Source organism: Ceratotherium simum, chromosome 35 (genome assembly GCF_057802395.1).
Source record: "Ceratotherium simum simum isolate JZ-2026a chromosome 35, ASM5780239v1, whole genome shotgun sequence".
Lineage (NCBI taxonomy): Eukaryota > Metazoa > Chordata > Mammalia > Perissodactyla > Rhinocerotidae > Ceratotherium > Ceratotherium simum.
In genome coordinates this window covers 22,146,496-22,161,180 of record NC_141934.1, presented here as the reverse complement: position 1 = coordinate 22,161,180, position 14,685 = coordinate 22,146,496, and the positions used below count along the sequence as shown (strand labels likewise).

Below are 14,685 nucleotides of genomic sequence, written 5' to 3'. Positions count from 1 at the left end.
GGAAAAAATAATGAGTGACAGCAGCCAAGAAAATTCTGAAAAAGAGTAATTAAGGGGAACTTGCCCTAATAGATACTGGAGTATATTATAAAGTCACATTAGGTCCAGATGGTACTGGTATATAAGTAAATTGACAAAGAGTGAAAGGAAACAAGTTCCAAGATAGACTGGAGAATCTAAGGGAATTTAAATGGTGGCATTTCAAAACAGTGGTTTCAACTGGATGACTGGTACTGAGATAACTAGCTAGACATTTGAAAATACAAAATAAATAAAATAGTAAATACCAAAATAAATTCCAGATAGATTAAATACTTAAATTAAAAAAGAAAAAAAATCCATCGAAGCACCAGAAGAAAATTGACTTCTGCAATCATAAATTGAAAAGGCCTTTCTAAACATTACACTAAACTAGGAATCATTTAAAAAAAATACTTGTTTTTTAAAAAAAATTACTATATTTTTTTAAAAAATCACTCAAGTTAAATGACAAACTGGAAAAAATTGCATCATATATGATAGAGCATTAACAACACTGTTATGTTAAGAGCCTGATAGCTCAAAACATATCAGTAGGAAAAGTATTACTACACAATAGGAAACTTGGGCAAAAACTAGAACAGAAAATACACCAAAGAAACACTAGCAACATATGATACAATTAAAAAGACAGATAAATACAAGAAACCTAGCCAATCAACTAGTAAGGCTAGCTTTTCACTCAAGTCTTCTTTGAAGGTTCAACGTCAACAGAATTTTTTTAAATGCAAATTAGAAAAAAGGGAATACTAATATTTGCCTATCAGATGGGTAAGGATACAGACACAACACTGTTGGGGAATGTAAAAATGTACATATATAGTAATTTCAGATCTAAGAGATATTCTAAGGAAATCATATTATAAATTCATCTTTGTGTATTCGTCCATATTTTAAAGCAGCACTATTTATATTAAAAAAATTAGAACCAAATATTCATCAATAGGAATAAGTTATGGTACATTAATGCAACAGGATGGCATAGAACCATTAAAAGTAATGAGATACATCTATATTTTCTGAAATGAAGAGATGTCTGTGATACCCTGTTAAGTGAAAACAACAACAAACAACCAGGCACATTGCAGAACCTTCTATAGAACATGATTCTGGTTTGTTTGCAGTGGCTATCACTGGTTGCTGGGAATATAGGTGATCTTCACTTTATTCACACCTTTAGTTTACTTTGATAATCAGAAAAATAAGAAAGCTATTCTCACTTTTGGAAATCAGAAAAGCAACAACTACCAAAAACCCCACAAAATCCAAATACCAAAAAGCTATCTGTCAAGTTCTAGGAGTGTAGGCTTTCATTAGAAGCGTGAGTAACAGAGCAACTATGATATATACTTTCAAACTTTGCACTCATGATCTATTATTACATTATCTTCAAGAAACTGAAGGAGAGACGTTTCTTCCATTTAGGCCCTCATGCAAATCTAAGTACACTTTGTTTCTGAATGAATGGTAACACCCAACACAGTGTCAAATCTAAAGAATTCCTGAATTATTACTGAATTCTGCAGGAAGTCAATATTACTACTAAAACCATGAACATTTTCAAATGACAATGGTTACTATATTGCTACAGTGAACAAAAATCCCCCATTAATAATGATAGGATAAATTCAAACATTAATAAAACAGCATGTCATGGACAGAATGAATCCCAAATAATTTTCCTTATGAAAAGGACACAAATTACATTAATGTTTTACACATTCAAAAATTAAATTAAATCAGATGGGAGGAATCTCCAAAATCAAATACACAGAAATAAATGAACCTTATTTATATCACACTAATAATATAATCTCAGTTTTTAATTCCAGTGCTTTTACCGAGTACCTCAACTGTCTACATTCACTGGAACATACTCTAAGGACAAAAAAGAACTGCAAAAAATTAGGATTTTTGAAGTTTGAATTTAGTGGGTTTGTTATTGGAACTAGTAGTGGAATTGATGTACTAATTCCAAAACTATTTAGGATTTATTATAAAACAGCAAATGAATAAATATATTGATGCTGCTGGGAACCAGGGTTCTCACTCTGCAAAAAGGAAGCTATAAATATGGAATAAGGGAGGGAATGGAAGGAAGAACACTAGGATGTTGGATTGAAACTGACAGTGTCAGTAAGAACTATTGAAAACTACATGTTTGTGTGTAAATAAATTTCCTGTCTCTCTCCACTGACATAAACTAGAAGCAATGAAACCCCAATAGCAATTAGTACACCTAACACCCTAGATCTTGGTTTCGAAATACCATTCCCCATACAAGAACCAGGGCTCCTTGGGAAAACGTGTGATTTCACCTCAGTGGGAAAGTACAAAGTGCTTGGAACATTTTTGCTATTCCAGAAAGTAAACGCTCAAAAACTGATGAGGACATGTTCAAGGACAAGAACCAGCTTAAAGTAGCTCCCATTCACCAAAAGAAATGCTTCAGTTGGATTGCCTCATTTTGGATGCTTCATTTGAGCATCCAAAAGAAAATGATGATAATAGATCATAAAATAAATTTAAAAAAGAATGAGTCCATAGTGATACTCAAATAGACAGTGATATTAAAAATATACATACAAATATATATATATATATATGAACAAGGGTGGGACAGCTCTATTTTACAGAATAATGCCAGCTAATAAATGATAAAGGATAGCCAGAATTTTTAAAAATCACCATTGTGGAACCATCAATGTAATAAATGATTCATGCAAGTTACACTAACAATGCATGCTAAAACCAGTGAGTGAAAGGCTGGTCGGGAATAGGATTTTCACAGTCTCAAAGTATCATCCCATAGATTACTTATTAATCACAGAGGGGAAAAGGGACCTTTACTGGTAGACATTTCCTTTATCAAATAATTAAATCAGAAATCACCAATAATGAGACATACCAACATTAGTGCCTGCAGATTTAATTTGCTAAAAAGGACACATCACAGCATCTATGTTTAATCTAAATCTAAGGAAACAATTAGCCAAATCCAGATTGTGGGACATTCTACCAAAACCTTAGCTAGACTCTTCAAAAATAAAGACAAAACAAAGACTAAGGAAGTGTTCTAGATTAAAGGAGGGTAAAGAAACATGATTAACTAAAAGCCATGTCAGATCCTCAGTAGGATTCTAGTATTTTGAAAAAGGCTATAAAGGATGTAATTGGGATAAACGGGGAAATTTTGATATGGACATCATATTATTATTGTATCAATATTAAATATCTTGAGTGAAAATTGCTTGAGTAGCGTGGTTTTGTAGGAGACTGCCCTTGCTCTATCCTGGCGTGTTAAATATCATGAAGTCTGTACTTTTCTTTCAAATGGTTCAACGAGAGAGAGAGTAAATACGTCAAATTGTTAACAAGTAGTGATCTAGGTAAGAATATTTGGGTGTCAATATATTAGTCTTTCAGCTTTTCTGTAGGTGTGTAACAAAAAAAAAAAGTTGGGGAGAGAAAACAAATTGTGCATGGGGTCCTAAGGTCTCTTAGGACACGCGAGAAACAGTGAAAAGCAGCAGCTGCCCACGGCCAGCCTGTTAGTTGTGTTTTCTCTGTTATTACCATGACGATGCTGGTTTCTTTTTTCTTCTTTTTCTTTTTCTGTAAATTTAATTTGTATGGTCGCAGGACACTCTCACAGTAACTGGACACCCAAAGGATAACAGAAATAGTCTGAAAGAGGAAAAATTGCAAATTCATCAATAAGGATTACACTCAAGATATCTATCAGGAACAGTTAAAGGTTATGGATTAAACAAAGAAATTCTAACTGACAGTTCTTCTATGCAAATCCCTTCAATTTCTCCTCTTAACTCTCCACTCTCTAATTTCTGTGATCACCACATTGATCCAGACCTTCATCATCTCCTGCTCAGAATATTGTTAACAACTTACATCTTTTTCCTTTCTTCTGGCTCTCCCAGCTCTAAACCCATCCTCCAGTTGGTCCAATTTCCTTTCACTTCTCTGGAGGAAGTGAGGATCTATTAACGTCCTTTTCAGACAAGTAAAAAGCCCAAATTCCTAGGCATGGGATCCACAGGTTCTTTACAGTATACCTCTCCATCCACCTCTCCAGCCAGGTAAGACATTGCCTCACCTGCAACCTGAACTTAAATATATATGGAGAAATCTCCCCAGTGGGTCAGCACATATCCTCCTTCCTTGTATTAAGTTAGGTGTTTACAGGCCTTCTCCCATGCTACAGTGTGTGCATGCACATATCCATGCAATTATTACTCATTCGTTCAGTGTCTTAGACACAGACGATGTGCCAGTCACCAAAACAGAAAATACTGCCCTCAGGAAGCTTACAGACTAGTAGGAAGAGAAAAGTAAACAAATGTGACAGAAATAAAAAGAAAGATAGTGGATTATGAGTGTTTGTGATCCTCCTCTTCTCTTGGGCTAAAATAAGAGTTTTGCAACATCAGCTCCTGGGTTTTCCTTCATAATGCAGAATCTTAGTAATTAATGAATAGCAACAACAAGTAAAAGAAGCTGGAGGAATTAACTTAAATTACATAATAGTTGAGTCAGAAAGGAAAATGAACAGAAAACAGCTAGATTTGAAGTGAATCTGAGGAATCTTTAAAGATGGGTAAAGCAAATTTCAAGAAGTTTTACCTAAGCATTATGAATGAAATCTTAGTATTCTTGGAAGGAGCTGGTTCCAAAAATTAACTATATTGCCTTTCAATTAACAAAAGGCAGGGGTGGGGGATTAAATTACAGGTATAAGGTGCCTATTACCCGTTCATTTTTGAAAAATTAATGCTGCATACAACTAAGGAAATTCGAGTTTTCCAGGAAGAGAACAAAAACATACCTCAACAAAGAAGACTAGATTTTCTAAAAGAGCAGGATGTGTTTTCAAGTTACCATCTTTAACTTCTAAGAGGTCACCTTTACATTTACTGAAAACATCTGAAAACAGAAAAATATCTTATGGTTTTATTCAGCTTTTGTTTCAATGCTATTTTTAGGAACACAATGCACAATCTAATAAAGAATAAACAAATATAAAAGCTTAATCCAGAAAGCTCCCCCACAACAATGAATCAAACAACAAAGGACATCTACTTGATGCTCTTTAAAAAGCTATGTGACTATTGCTATTGTCTTCAAAATATAAACAATGGCCCTATAAATTATATATTCTAGGGTTTAAACAGCAGCTAAGCCTTTCCACAAATAGACCATTGGCATAATAAAATTAGGACTCTAAGTGAATGATTTAGAAGAATTTGTGCCCTTATGGACTAAAAGACCAAAGTACATGGTAGCAATGCACCTTCACAACAAATACTATGTTTTATCCTCATAATCTTGATCATCCTTTAATTTGCATTCTTCATTTGGGCAATTAAATAAATGATCATTTAGGCTTCTGAAAAGAAAGACCCTTATAGATTTAAAATGTGTATATGTACCCTTTTACCAAACAATTCCATTTCTAGGAATTTAATCCCAAGCAAATACTCAAATAAGTACCCAAACACTTGTGTCCCAAGATGTTCATTTCAGTATTGTTATATTGTTATAAATACTATTATAAATAACTCAAGTGCATAATATATTATGTACTCGATGGGTGAGTACATAAATGTGGCACAGTGATACATTACTATGGAATATTATGTAGCCCTTAGAATAAATGGGGTGTATATATATAACTGACATGGTAAGGTGTCCAAGATAACAAAAAATTGAAGTCAGAAAAGCATGTATTATACCTTTTTATGTGTTAAAACAAAATCAATACTATGTATTTCCATATACACATGTATGACCGTTTAGGTGGTATGTAGGAGTATAGACTCCAAAGTGTCAACAGTACTTACTGCCCTCTGGGAGAATGGGGCAGGAAGACCATACACACTTGTGTATTGTTTTATAACAGGTATCTACTACTTTTGTAATCAAAACTTTTTAAAGTTAAAAACAAGTCTTTAAAAATACCAAAAGTATACATTATTACTTTCAAATCCTCTTGCAAGTTTCTATTAAAAAAATGAGCTATTGTCAGAAAATCAGATACGATATGGGAATCCACAGTAAGAACACTCACCTTTTAACTGTTCTAGTAAAGACTTAAGACTATTCTCTATTCGCTCCTGGATCTCCATTGTATCCTCTAAAATTTAAAAAACAAAAAATGAAAAACTTTCAATTTATTTTTTTAGTAAGATAAAGAAGCAAGATCAATAACTGCAAGCAACTCGTGGGCAAGGATAGTTTCTTTTCTCTTAAGACCCATAGGCACCTAAATTCCATCACTGAGGGACAGAGAGAAAGATGAAGGAAGGGAAAAGGAAAATAAAGGAGGAAGGGAAAGAGAAAAGGAAGAGAAGGGCATTAATTAATTACCTTTTTGCCAAAAGTATTACTTAAAATTCTCTGGGAGGACTTGAAACCTATGTACTTCAAATACTCTAAATGACAGGATCTACAAACCTTATGATTTAGGGGGGAAAAAGTCTATGGGATATTTGTGATTCTCACTGGGTTGGGAAAAAACTCTTCACCACAAAGTTGATAGCTTCATTTTTAAGTAAAGAATGCAATCTGAAATCCAACACTATTTCAACAAATCAAGGATTTCTTCAACTTTTGGACCTAATAAGTGATTTTTAATATGGAAAGGACTTAAGTGTCTAAAACATTACTTTGTAATCTATGAATGTACCTTCTTGAATATTAAACCAGACATTTCCAGAACAGCTTCCATCTCCTCCAAATTTTTGCAAATATGTGAGGTTATATATATTTTGTTGCATTTACTAAGTTTTCAATGACAAAGACCCACCATATACACTCATGCAAGTGTACACTTACCTAAACCATTGGTGTCCAGCTCATAAATATCACTAACAAGATAAAAGGAACTGGTCTGACACTGAGAACAGCCAGAATTAAAGAATACAGCCATTCTGGTAGGTACAGGACCAAGGAAAGGATACTGGAAAAAAAGGAAAAAAAGTGATGTCCTTTAAATACATCTAAATTTATACAAAATAAGAAAACGAGGGACTATAAGTACTGGATAAAAATCTATCTCGGTGATTAAGTTACAAACCACTGATCAGCAAACTAATAATCACTAAATTGTTATGGTGAAAACAAAAACGCCATATTAATTTGTTGATAGCTATTAAAGATTTACCATCACAAAAAAAGCTATTTTGCTTTTCCTCACTATCCATTTTGGATAGTGAGGAAGGTTCTGCAATTCCCCAAGTCTATAAAATTCATCTTTTTCCTAGAGATGTGACAAACTGGGACAAAATACTGTTCTTTACTATTCACCCACCCCAAATTCCTGTTTTTAAAAAGACAGTCATAGGTTATTGCAGCTGTGATGGTAAATACATATTGATGATACCTGAATTTCCTTCTCAATAAATCGCTTTCCCGTCTCCATGGCCACCTCCAGCTGTTGAAGTAGCAAACGAAGAATATCAATCCGGGAGGATACACCATTCTCAGTGGTCTTCTCCGAGTTCTTTGGCTCCACAGGGTGGTTAAGGCTTGGAAGCCCACTGATCAGCCTCAATGTTAAAGAACGGATTCTTAACCACATGGTCTCCTCCTCCAAGGAAAGTTTCTTATGTTCTTCAGAAACATCCCTTAAAAAGAAACATCCCCAAATGATCCATTTCATTCAAGGTGTTGCCTTTAAATCTTTCAAAGCTCATTTTCATCAGTCAAGACACCTTTGAATGATCCCAGCTTTCATTTATTAGCTGAATCATCTTGAACAAACCAAAATCGTCCAAGTCCCTATTTCTGTATCCATAAAATGGGAATGAGGAGCTGGCCTGTTGGCACAGTGGTTAAGTTTGCACACTCTGCTTTGGCGGCCCAGGGTTTGCAGGTTCGGATCCCGGGCACAGACCTACACACTGCTCATCAAGCCATGCTGTGGCAGGCATCCCACATATAAAATAGAGGAAGACTGGCAACGGATGTTGGCTCAGGACCAATCTTCCTCAGCAAAAAGAGGAAGATTGGCAACAGATGTTAGCTCGGGGCTAATCTTCCTCACCAAAAAAATAAACAAAATAAAATAAAATGGGAATGATAACCTCCCCAATAGGTCATTTTCCCCTATTTCCCATATTTCAACAAAATACATGACATAAAAATTTCAAAGGACAGAAAAGTAAAAATTAGAAAGAAAATGTGCCCTGATAACCAAACACCCATTATATTAACAAGCCTGGTATAGATCCCTTCAGACTTCTGCAGTACAGATGTACAAAAATGCAACTGAAAATATTTATATACTTTATTTTAAACAAATAAAATGAGTTCACAGTATTTATACTATTTTGCAAACTGCATCTTTTTATGACAGTGTATACAGAAAAGAGTTAATATAGCAAGCCTGAGGCTATTATCTTTAGAAGGCCTGCTTGCAAGGTTGGCCCTTGGCTGGTGTCTGGGAATTTGACACTCCAACCATTCCCTAAATGGTAAGAGTGGCTCACTGTGCCTAGACTGTTTGTACAAATCATATGGCTTATGGTGAACACCTGCTTTCCTTCTGGGAGTCTGAAATGTTAGTACATGCTAGACAGAGGGAGCCTACGTAACCAGCCGATAAAAACCTTGGCACCAAATCTCTAATGGGCTTCTCCGGGCAGAAACATTGCACTCGCATCACTGCATTTTCTCACTGATGGAGAAAGGAGCATGCTTGGTATGTCCCATCACAGAAGGGAGAGAGCAGTGAAGTCTGTGCATGGAGTTCTCCAGACTCCACCTGTCTTTTTCCTTTGTTGAGCCTGTCATGTATCCTTTTGTTATAATCAATCTTAGCTGTGAGTGCAACTATATGTTGACTCCCATGAGTCCTAGCAAATCACTGAATGTGGTCTTGGCAATCTCTAAATCATAGTATATTCAGGACTCCATATACATATCTCTGCATGTTTGTGCACTTACTTCCTTAGGTTTCGCTTTCCTAGAAGCGGAATTGCTGAATTAAATGGTAAATTTTCAATCTTGATACATATCACTAAAATTCCCTACAGGAAGGTTATATAAAGTCTTACCCCCATGTAAATGCACAACAACCGTTTTCCCCACAATCTTGCTGAGCACAAGTATTAATCTTTTTTATCTTTGTCTGACCGGTTAAAAAAAAATCTTTATTGCTGTAAGGTGTATTTCTTTAATTTCCTGTTAAGCTCTTTGTCCAATTTGTTTTCTAGTTATCTTCTTCTTCCTGATTTATTAAGAGTTCTCTATATATATGAAGCATATTAATATATATGAAGAAATTTACCGATTTACCACATACCTCTAGAACCTGTTAAATTTACTTCTATATAGAAGGCTAATAGTTACAGAGGTCCAATTCTTTATGTTTCTAGATTTGATGTAATGCTAAAAAAGGCTTTCCCTAACCATTTAAAAATATTTTTTATATTTCTTCTATAATTTCTAAGGAGTTTTAGCATATATCTTTAATCCATTTGGAATATGTTTTCATATATGCTGTGAAGGAGGATCTAACTTTTAGATTAGCCAGTCATCTCAACATACGGGTGAGATTTATTTTCTTCCTTTGGCTTACCTATATTTTCTGATCCCTACAACAAACATATTATTATATTTGTGTAAAAAAAGAAATTTGTTTTAAACTCTTAGATTCATCCTAAATCTTTAAAAATAAATTGCTTGGGGTTAAATTCTAATTACCTGTCTTTTGGATCCCAGCTGAAGAAAACATTTAAGTCCCTGTTGTCCCGCAAGGCTTCCCATGGAATGTCATCTTCTTCTGGCCGAAGATTCATTGACTTTATACTTTCTGCTAAGCTGGTTGATCTGTGAAATAGAAAACTTATTTATGTATTATTTCAATAGTATAACAGCAATGAAAACATTAGCCAGGCCTTTGTTTTACTAAAAAGGAAGGAAGGAGGGGAAAGAGCAAAGAAGGGAGGAAGGAAGGATTTACTACTAAGACAGAAAGGCTCATATAAGGTGAAATGGAACCAAGCACGGATCATGCTGCCCTGCTACACAGCAAGAGAAAGGCGTCTGGAAGCCCAACCAAAAGAAAGTGGATCAGCAGTAATTCCTGAATCAATCCCATGTTTGCAGGGGAGGGGTACCTTGTAAACACCATGTGGAGCGGGGTAATGACCATGGCCTAGCTGGCTTCTGTATGGAACCTAAGATGGTGCTGGCAGTATACTATCATTGCCCATGACATGCACCAGGCCTTTCCCCTTTCTTCCCCATCCCCCACACTTTCTCTTTGTTTTCTATTTTTCCTTAGCTTAAGCCTGCTAATGTCACCCATGGGCCCATTAATGGCTCTCAGCATCCAATTTAACCCGTTAGTTACTTTTTAGCTCTTGTGCAATACTTACATATTTGCTTCAAGTAGAAGGTCTAACAACATCCGTTCAGTACGGACTTGTGCAAAATGAAGAGAATTATTCAGCCTGTTCCTAAAAGCGATAAACTCTGGGATCTTCTCAAATGCACCATATTTGTAAGCTTGAATAATATATTCTGAGGTCTGGGAAGGAAAGACATCACCTTGGTATAAATATTTCACAGGTCATGCAAAGAAGGCAAACCTTATCAGCCAAAACAGAACACTCAAACTAAAATTAAGTAAGACGCTGCAACTGATCTTTAAAGATCTTGGTCACCAAGTAGAACATTAGCTTTTAGAAATGTTATTTTTCTTCTTTCCTATTCTAGAGTCAAATGTCTTCTTTACTAGTATTACTAATCACAACACTCAGCTGCTGCGACCACCACAGAGCCTTTCTCTTAGCAGTTATGTCTCTCAATCCAACAGGACTGAAGGTTCTGTTATACCACATCAGTCAAAAATTTGGTTAGTGCCATTGTGGAAGGGATATTACTCCATGTTTTTCTGCATTTAAGATAAACTGTGTTTTATACAAAGGTTCCAAAGACACCAATAATACAATCACCCCACCACCCCAAATAAAAATCACTCTCCTTCAGAAAAAAGACAGGCTGCTCCTTTTGTTCATTTCTGAATATTGTATCACAAACATAGGGCATATGTGCATTACATCAGGATAGAAGTAAGACACCAAATAAAAGACCTATAAAAATTCATGTCATAATCCATTCTGAGGACAGAGAGACTTCAAGAACCAGGTTACTTGTCCATCCAAAGTACATAAGACCTCTGCTGGAAAATTCCATAAACAAGTAAGTGAAGGGAACTCTCATCACATGCGCTTTAATTTTAGATTAATACAGATATGCAGATGAAATGTTGTGAACACAGGCAAGGTAAAGAATTCTAAACAGAAATTCTGGCACAATAGAAGAAAATCTCAGGGAAGAACATTTCCTGGGTGTGGGCCTATGCCATCAGGCTCAGAAGTCAGGAGAGCACCCTTTTGGGCCAAGGAAAGTGTTAAGCTCGAAACTGATGTCTGCCCCAAAGATCCTTTCTAGAAAAGCCAGTCTTTTTGCACAGCCTCAGTCAGCTCTGCCCCCATCTCCATTATGACCGAATAATCTGCCCAGTAGGAAAATAGGCCAATAGTCAACAACATACCCTCTGATACACAGCCTCGCAGGGTTCATTTCAGGCCGCGGGATTGCGCCACGGGCGCTAATTCAACTGCATTCGATGCGGCTTTTAAACCCCCATGGGACACCTCGGCGAGCTGTTTGCCTGCAGTATCTGGAGAAATTAAAGACGGACGGACACAAGAAAATTAAAAAGATTACTTGTGATCCTGCAGGTTTAAAGAAGGACTATCTGAAAAAGCTCACGTGTACCTTCTAGCTTGATGAAAGGACAGTGATATGCCCCATCAAGAAGAGGCCAGGATACCCTGAACACATATGCCTATCCGATGGCCTCCTGGCTTGGAAAACAGCAAGGAATACCATCAGCCCTTGCAATACGAACTTACAGCTTGAAAAAACCAGCTGGTTAGGAACATACGATCCAGCAATTAATCAGGATAAAAATATGATTTGGTGATTCCAATTAAATTGATCAATTGTAGTTCCAAATTATGCTATGATTAAAGGAAAGAACCCAGCCTTACCAAGTGTAGAGGCAGTTTTAATTTCTAGTGATCCATGGAATACCACTTTAGGAAAAAGGCAACAGCTTTTAAAAGAGAAAAATAAAGGGCAACAGAGAGGGAATGTGGTCTTTTAACAAACTAAGAAGGTAACTGTAGTTCTCCGGCTTCTCTTTTTAAGATAGTCCTCCTTTAATGCTGCAGTAAAGTAGCACTGCAGAGCTAGAAAAGGGCCTGGCAGCTACCAATAGGACAAAGGCTGAGAAAGTACAACGATTTGAAGAAACAACCCCTTATTGGAACTGCAGGCAAAACGGGAAGCCACAGGCACTGTACAGACTTCTGAATATCAGAGAATGTTGTCCGTACCCATTACTACTCATTTATGCACCGATGAGGCTATTTAGATCCCATATGGATTCCTGAAATGAACCCTGCTCACTGTAAAAATTAGCAAAATTCATGGACATCAAATCCCTGAATAATAATCTTCATGAATACTTAAAATAGACACTTTTAAAGGGAAATTTTTTAAAGTAACTTTTGGAGACAAGAAAATCTAGCTCTAATTCTTGTATTGTAAAAATCTATTTTGAAGTAAGATGACAGCAGACAACGACCTTTCCAGAAAGAAAATCCCTGTGTAGACTTTCCAGATATAACTTTCAATCCCATAGCACAAAGCCTTACAAAGCAGAACACCGGATTTTCCATTTAAGAAGTAAAAGTGTTCTTTCAAAGAGCTAGATGGGAACTGAAATACATCAGTCACTCAAGGAAAAACCATCTGGGGATCCCAAAACTACCAAGAATAAAAGACATAAAGCACAGAGCTTTAGGTTTCCAGAGAGATATTTCTAATGCTATCAGAAGGTTTAACACATACAGTACAACACTATAATCGTGATCTTTCTGAGCCTTAAATTCTTATAGGAAACACTCTACACCACAATCTCCATTTTCCTGTTCTGGGACTTGGGCTAGGCATTAAGGTTTAAGGTGCATTTTCCTTGCTGTACTGTGTTTTGCTTTTGCCTCCAGGACCCCCCAAAGATTATCTACTTTAATATGATTGAATAAGCTCTGTATTCTTAGCTAGTAGTAATAAAAATAAATTTCAAGCAGAAAGTCCTAGTCCCAGATCAATAAAATGCTTTAATTTTATCAAGTTCAGCATCACATACATTCAGATGATTACATGTAGTCACTCTTGCCACACACAACCATCAGCAAAACATCAAAGATACAAAAAGCCACCGAGGACAACAGGCCCTCTCAAATCGCTCCTGGGGATCTCCTTTCCCTGTTAACAATACTTTGGGTTGTTTCATTTTGTATGTGTGTGTGTTTTGTTTTCAAAACAACTCTTCAGACACAATATCTGGAAAAAAATTAAAGCTTAATTTTTATTATTATAAAATAATGCGCCTATACTGACTAAATCATGAATATGGTTCTTCTAGAATGCTGGATGATTGAAAACTGGAGTAAAACCAGCCACCGGGCTTGGATTAATCCCTTATTTACCGCCCATTCCCACCTTAAAGCTATGTGAGAAACAAAACTTTGAAAAGGATTCTTCAGTAAATCAAATGTTTCTTTAACCTCTTCCTTAGAAATACAGAAATGAGAGCCAGAATAATGAGATTTGAGGAACCCTTTTCTTTTCTCTTTCTCTGAGTTAGTGAAACTTCCTAAAAACAGAGAAGGACAAGCACAGATACTTGAACACACAGTGAAAACTGACAGATTTATAACTCAACTGTCCACTCATGCTAGGAGATTTTAAAAACCCAAGGTCCTACAGATGCCCTTCTGACCTCTAAGTCAGGCCAGCACTTTCTGAGTGATATGTTCAAATGCTGATGCCTACTTCCCTCTCTCCCTGATCAAGACCTATGGCACAAAATAAGGTCTGAATAGATATAACAATCACTGTGGGGGAGGGGAGCTGTAGGGGGGAGGAGTATAGGGCTTAAAAGCCAACTGATAATGCACAGCTCACCATCTCCTGCTACACCAGCCCTCTAGGTCATGCCCTGAAGCTTGTCAAAACATAATTATCACAAACTGAAAACAACAAACCTATATTCCACTGTTCAGAAATGCTTTTGCTCTGCCTTCTACTTAATACACCCCTAAAGAATTAGGTGGCTAATAGATTAGCCATAGCTGTTATAGTTACAAAAGAATTTTTTTAAAAAATCCTCATGAGTATTTGCCAAGAAGAACCCCAGAAACCACCTTCCTTGCCAAGTTCCTTAGTTAGACCACAAAAAGGGAACGCTATGGGCAGATATCTGACATGGCCAAATTCCAGGCGATGAGTCGTAGAAGCACAAGACCCAAGTAGGCGGTGACCGTCCTAGAGATATGGCTTCTTTCCATATACATTTCTGAGTGGTTTTGCACAGCTGGTTGACTGAGGAGAGACCATACAATTTTTTGACAAAAACTTCTGCTTAACTGACAAGTGGAGACCAAGTCTGCTTGCAATGAAAAATATGGTGCAAATCCCATCCTTTCGTTATGGCACATAGAGGCTCTATCTTATTTATTGCTACTTTAAAAAACATACTATCAA

The 14,685-nt window shown here is 36.3% G+C and overlaps 1 protein-coding gene across 2 annotated transcripts in view; it reads right to left on the bottom strand.

Annotated features, from left to right (window-relative positions):
• NAA25 (N-alpha-acetyltransferase 25, NatB auxiliary subunit) overlaps positions 1–14,685 on the bottom strand; it is a 70,228-nt gene that overhangs the window by 9,054 nt on the left and 46,489 nt on the right. For both annotated transcript variants that reach the window (XM_004429966.3, XM_087424202.1), the window contains exons 16-22: positions 10,440–10,591; positions 9,763–9,888; positions 7,439–7,682; positions 6,892–7,015; positions 6,125–6,190; positions 4,883–4,980; positions 3,616–3,726 (exon numbers count right to left, since the gene is read on the bottom strand). In XM_004429966.3, the coding sequence (XP_004430023.1) occupies positions 3,616–3,726; positions 4,883–4,980; positions 6,125–6,190; positions 6,892–7,015; positions 7,439–7,682; positions 9,763–9,888; positions 10,440–10,591 (921 nt within the window). The remainder of the gene's footprint in view (positions 1–3,615; positions 3,727–4,882; positions 4,981–6,124; positions 6,191–6,891; positions 7,016–7,438; positions 7,683–9,762; positions 9,889–10,439; positions 10,592–14,685) is intronic.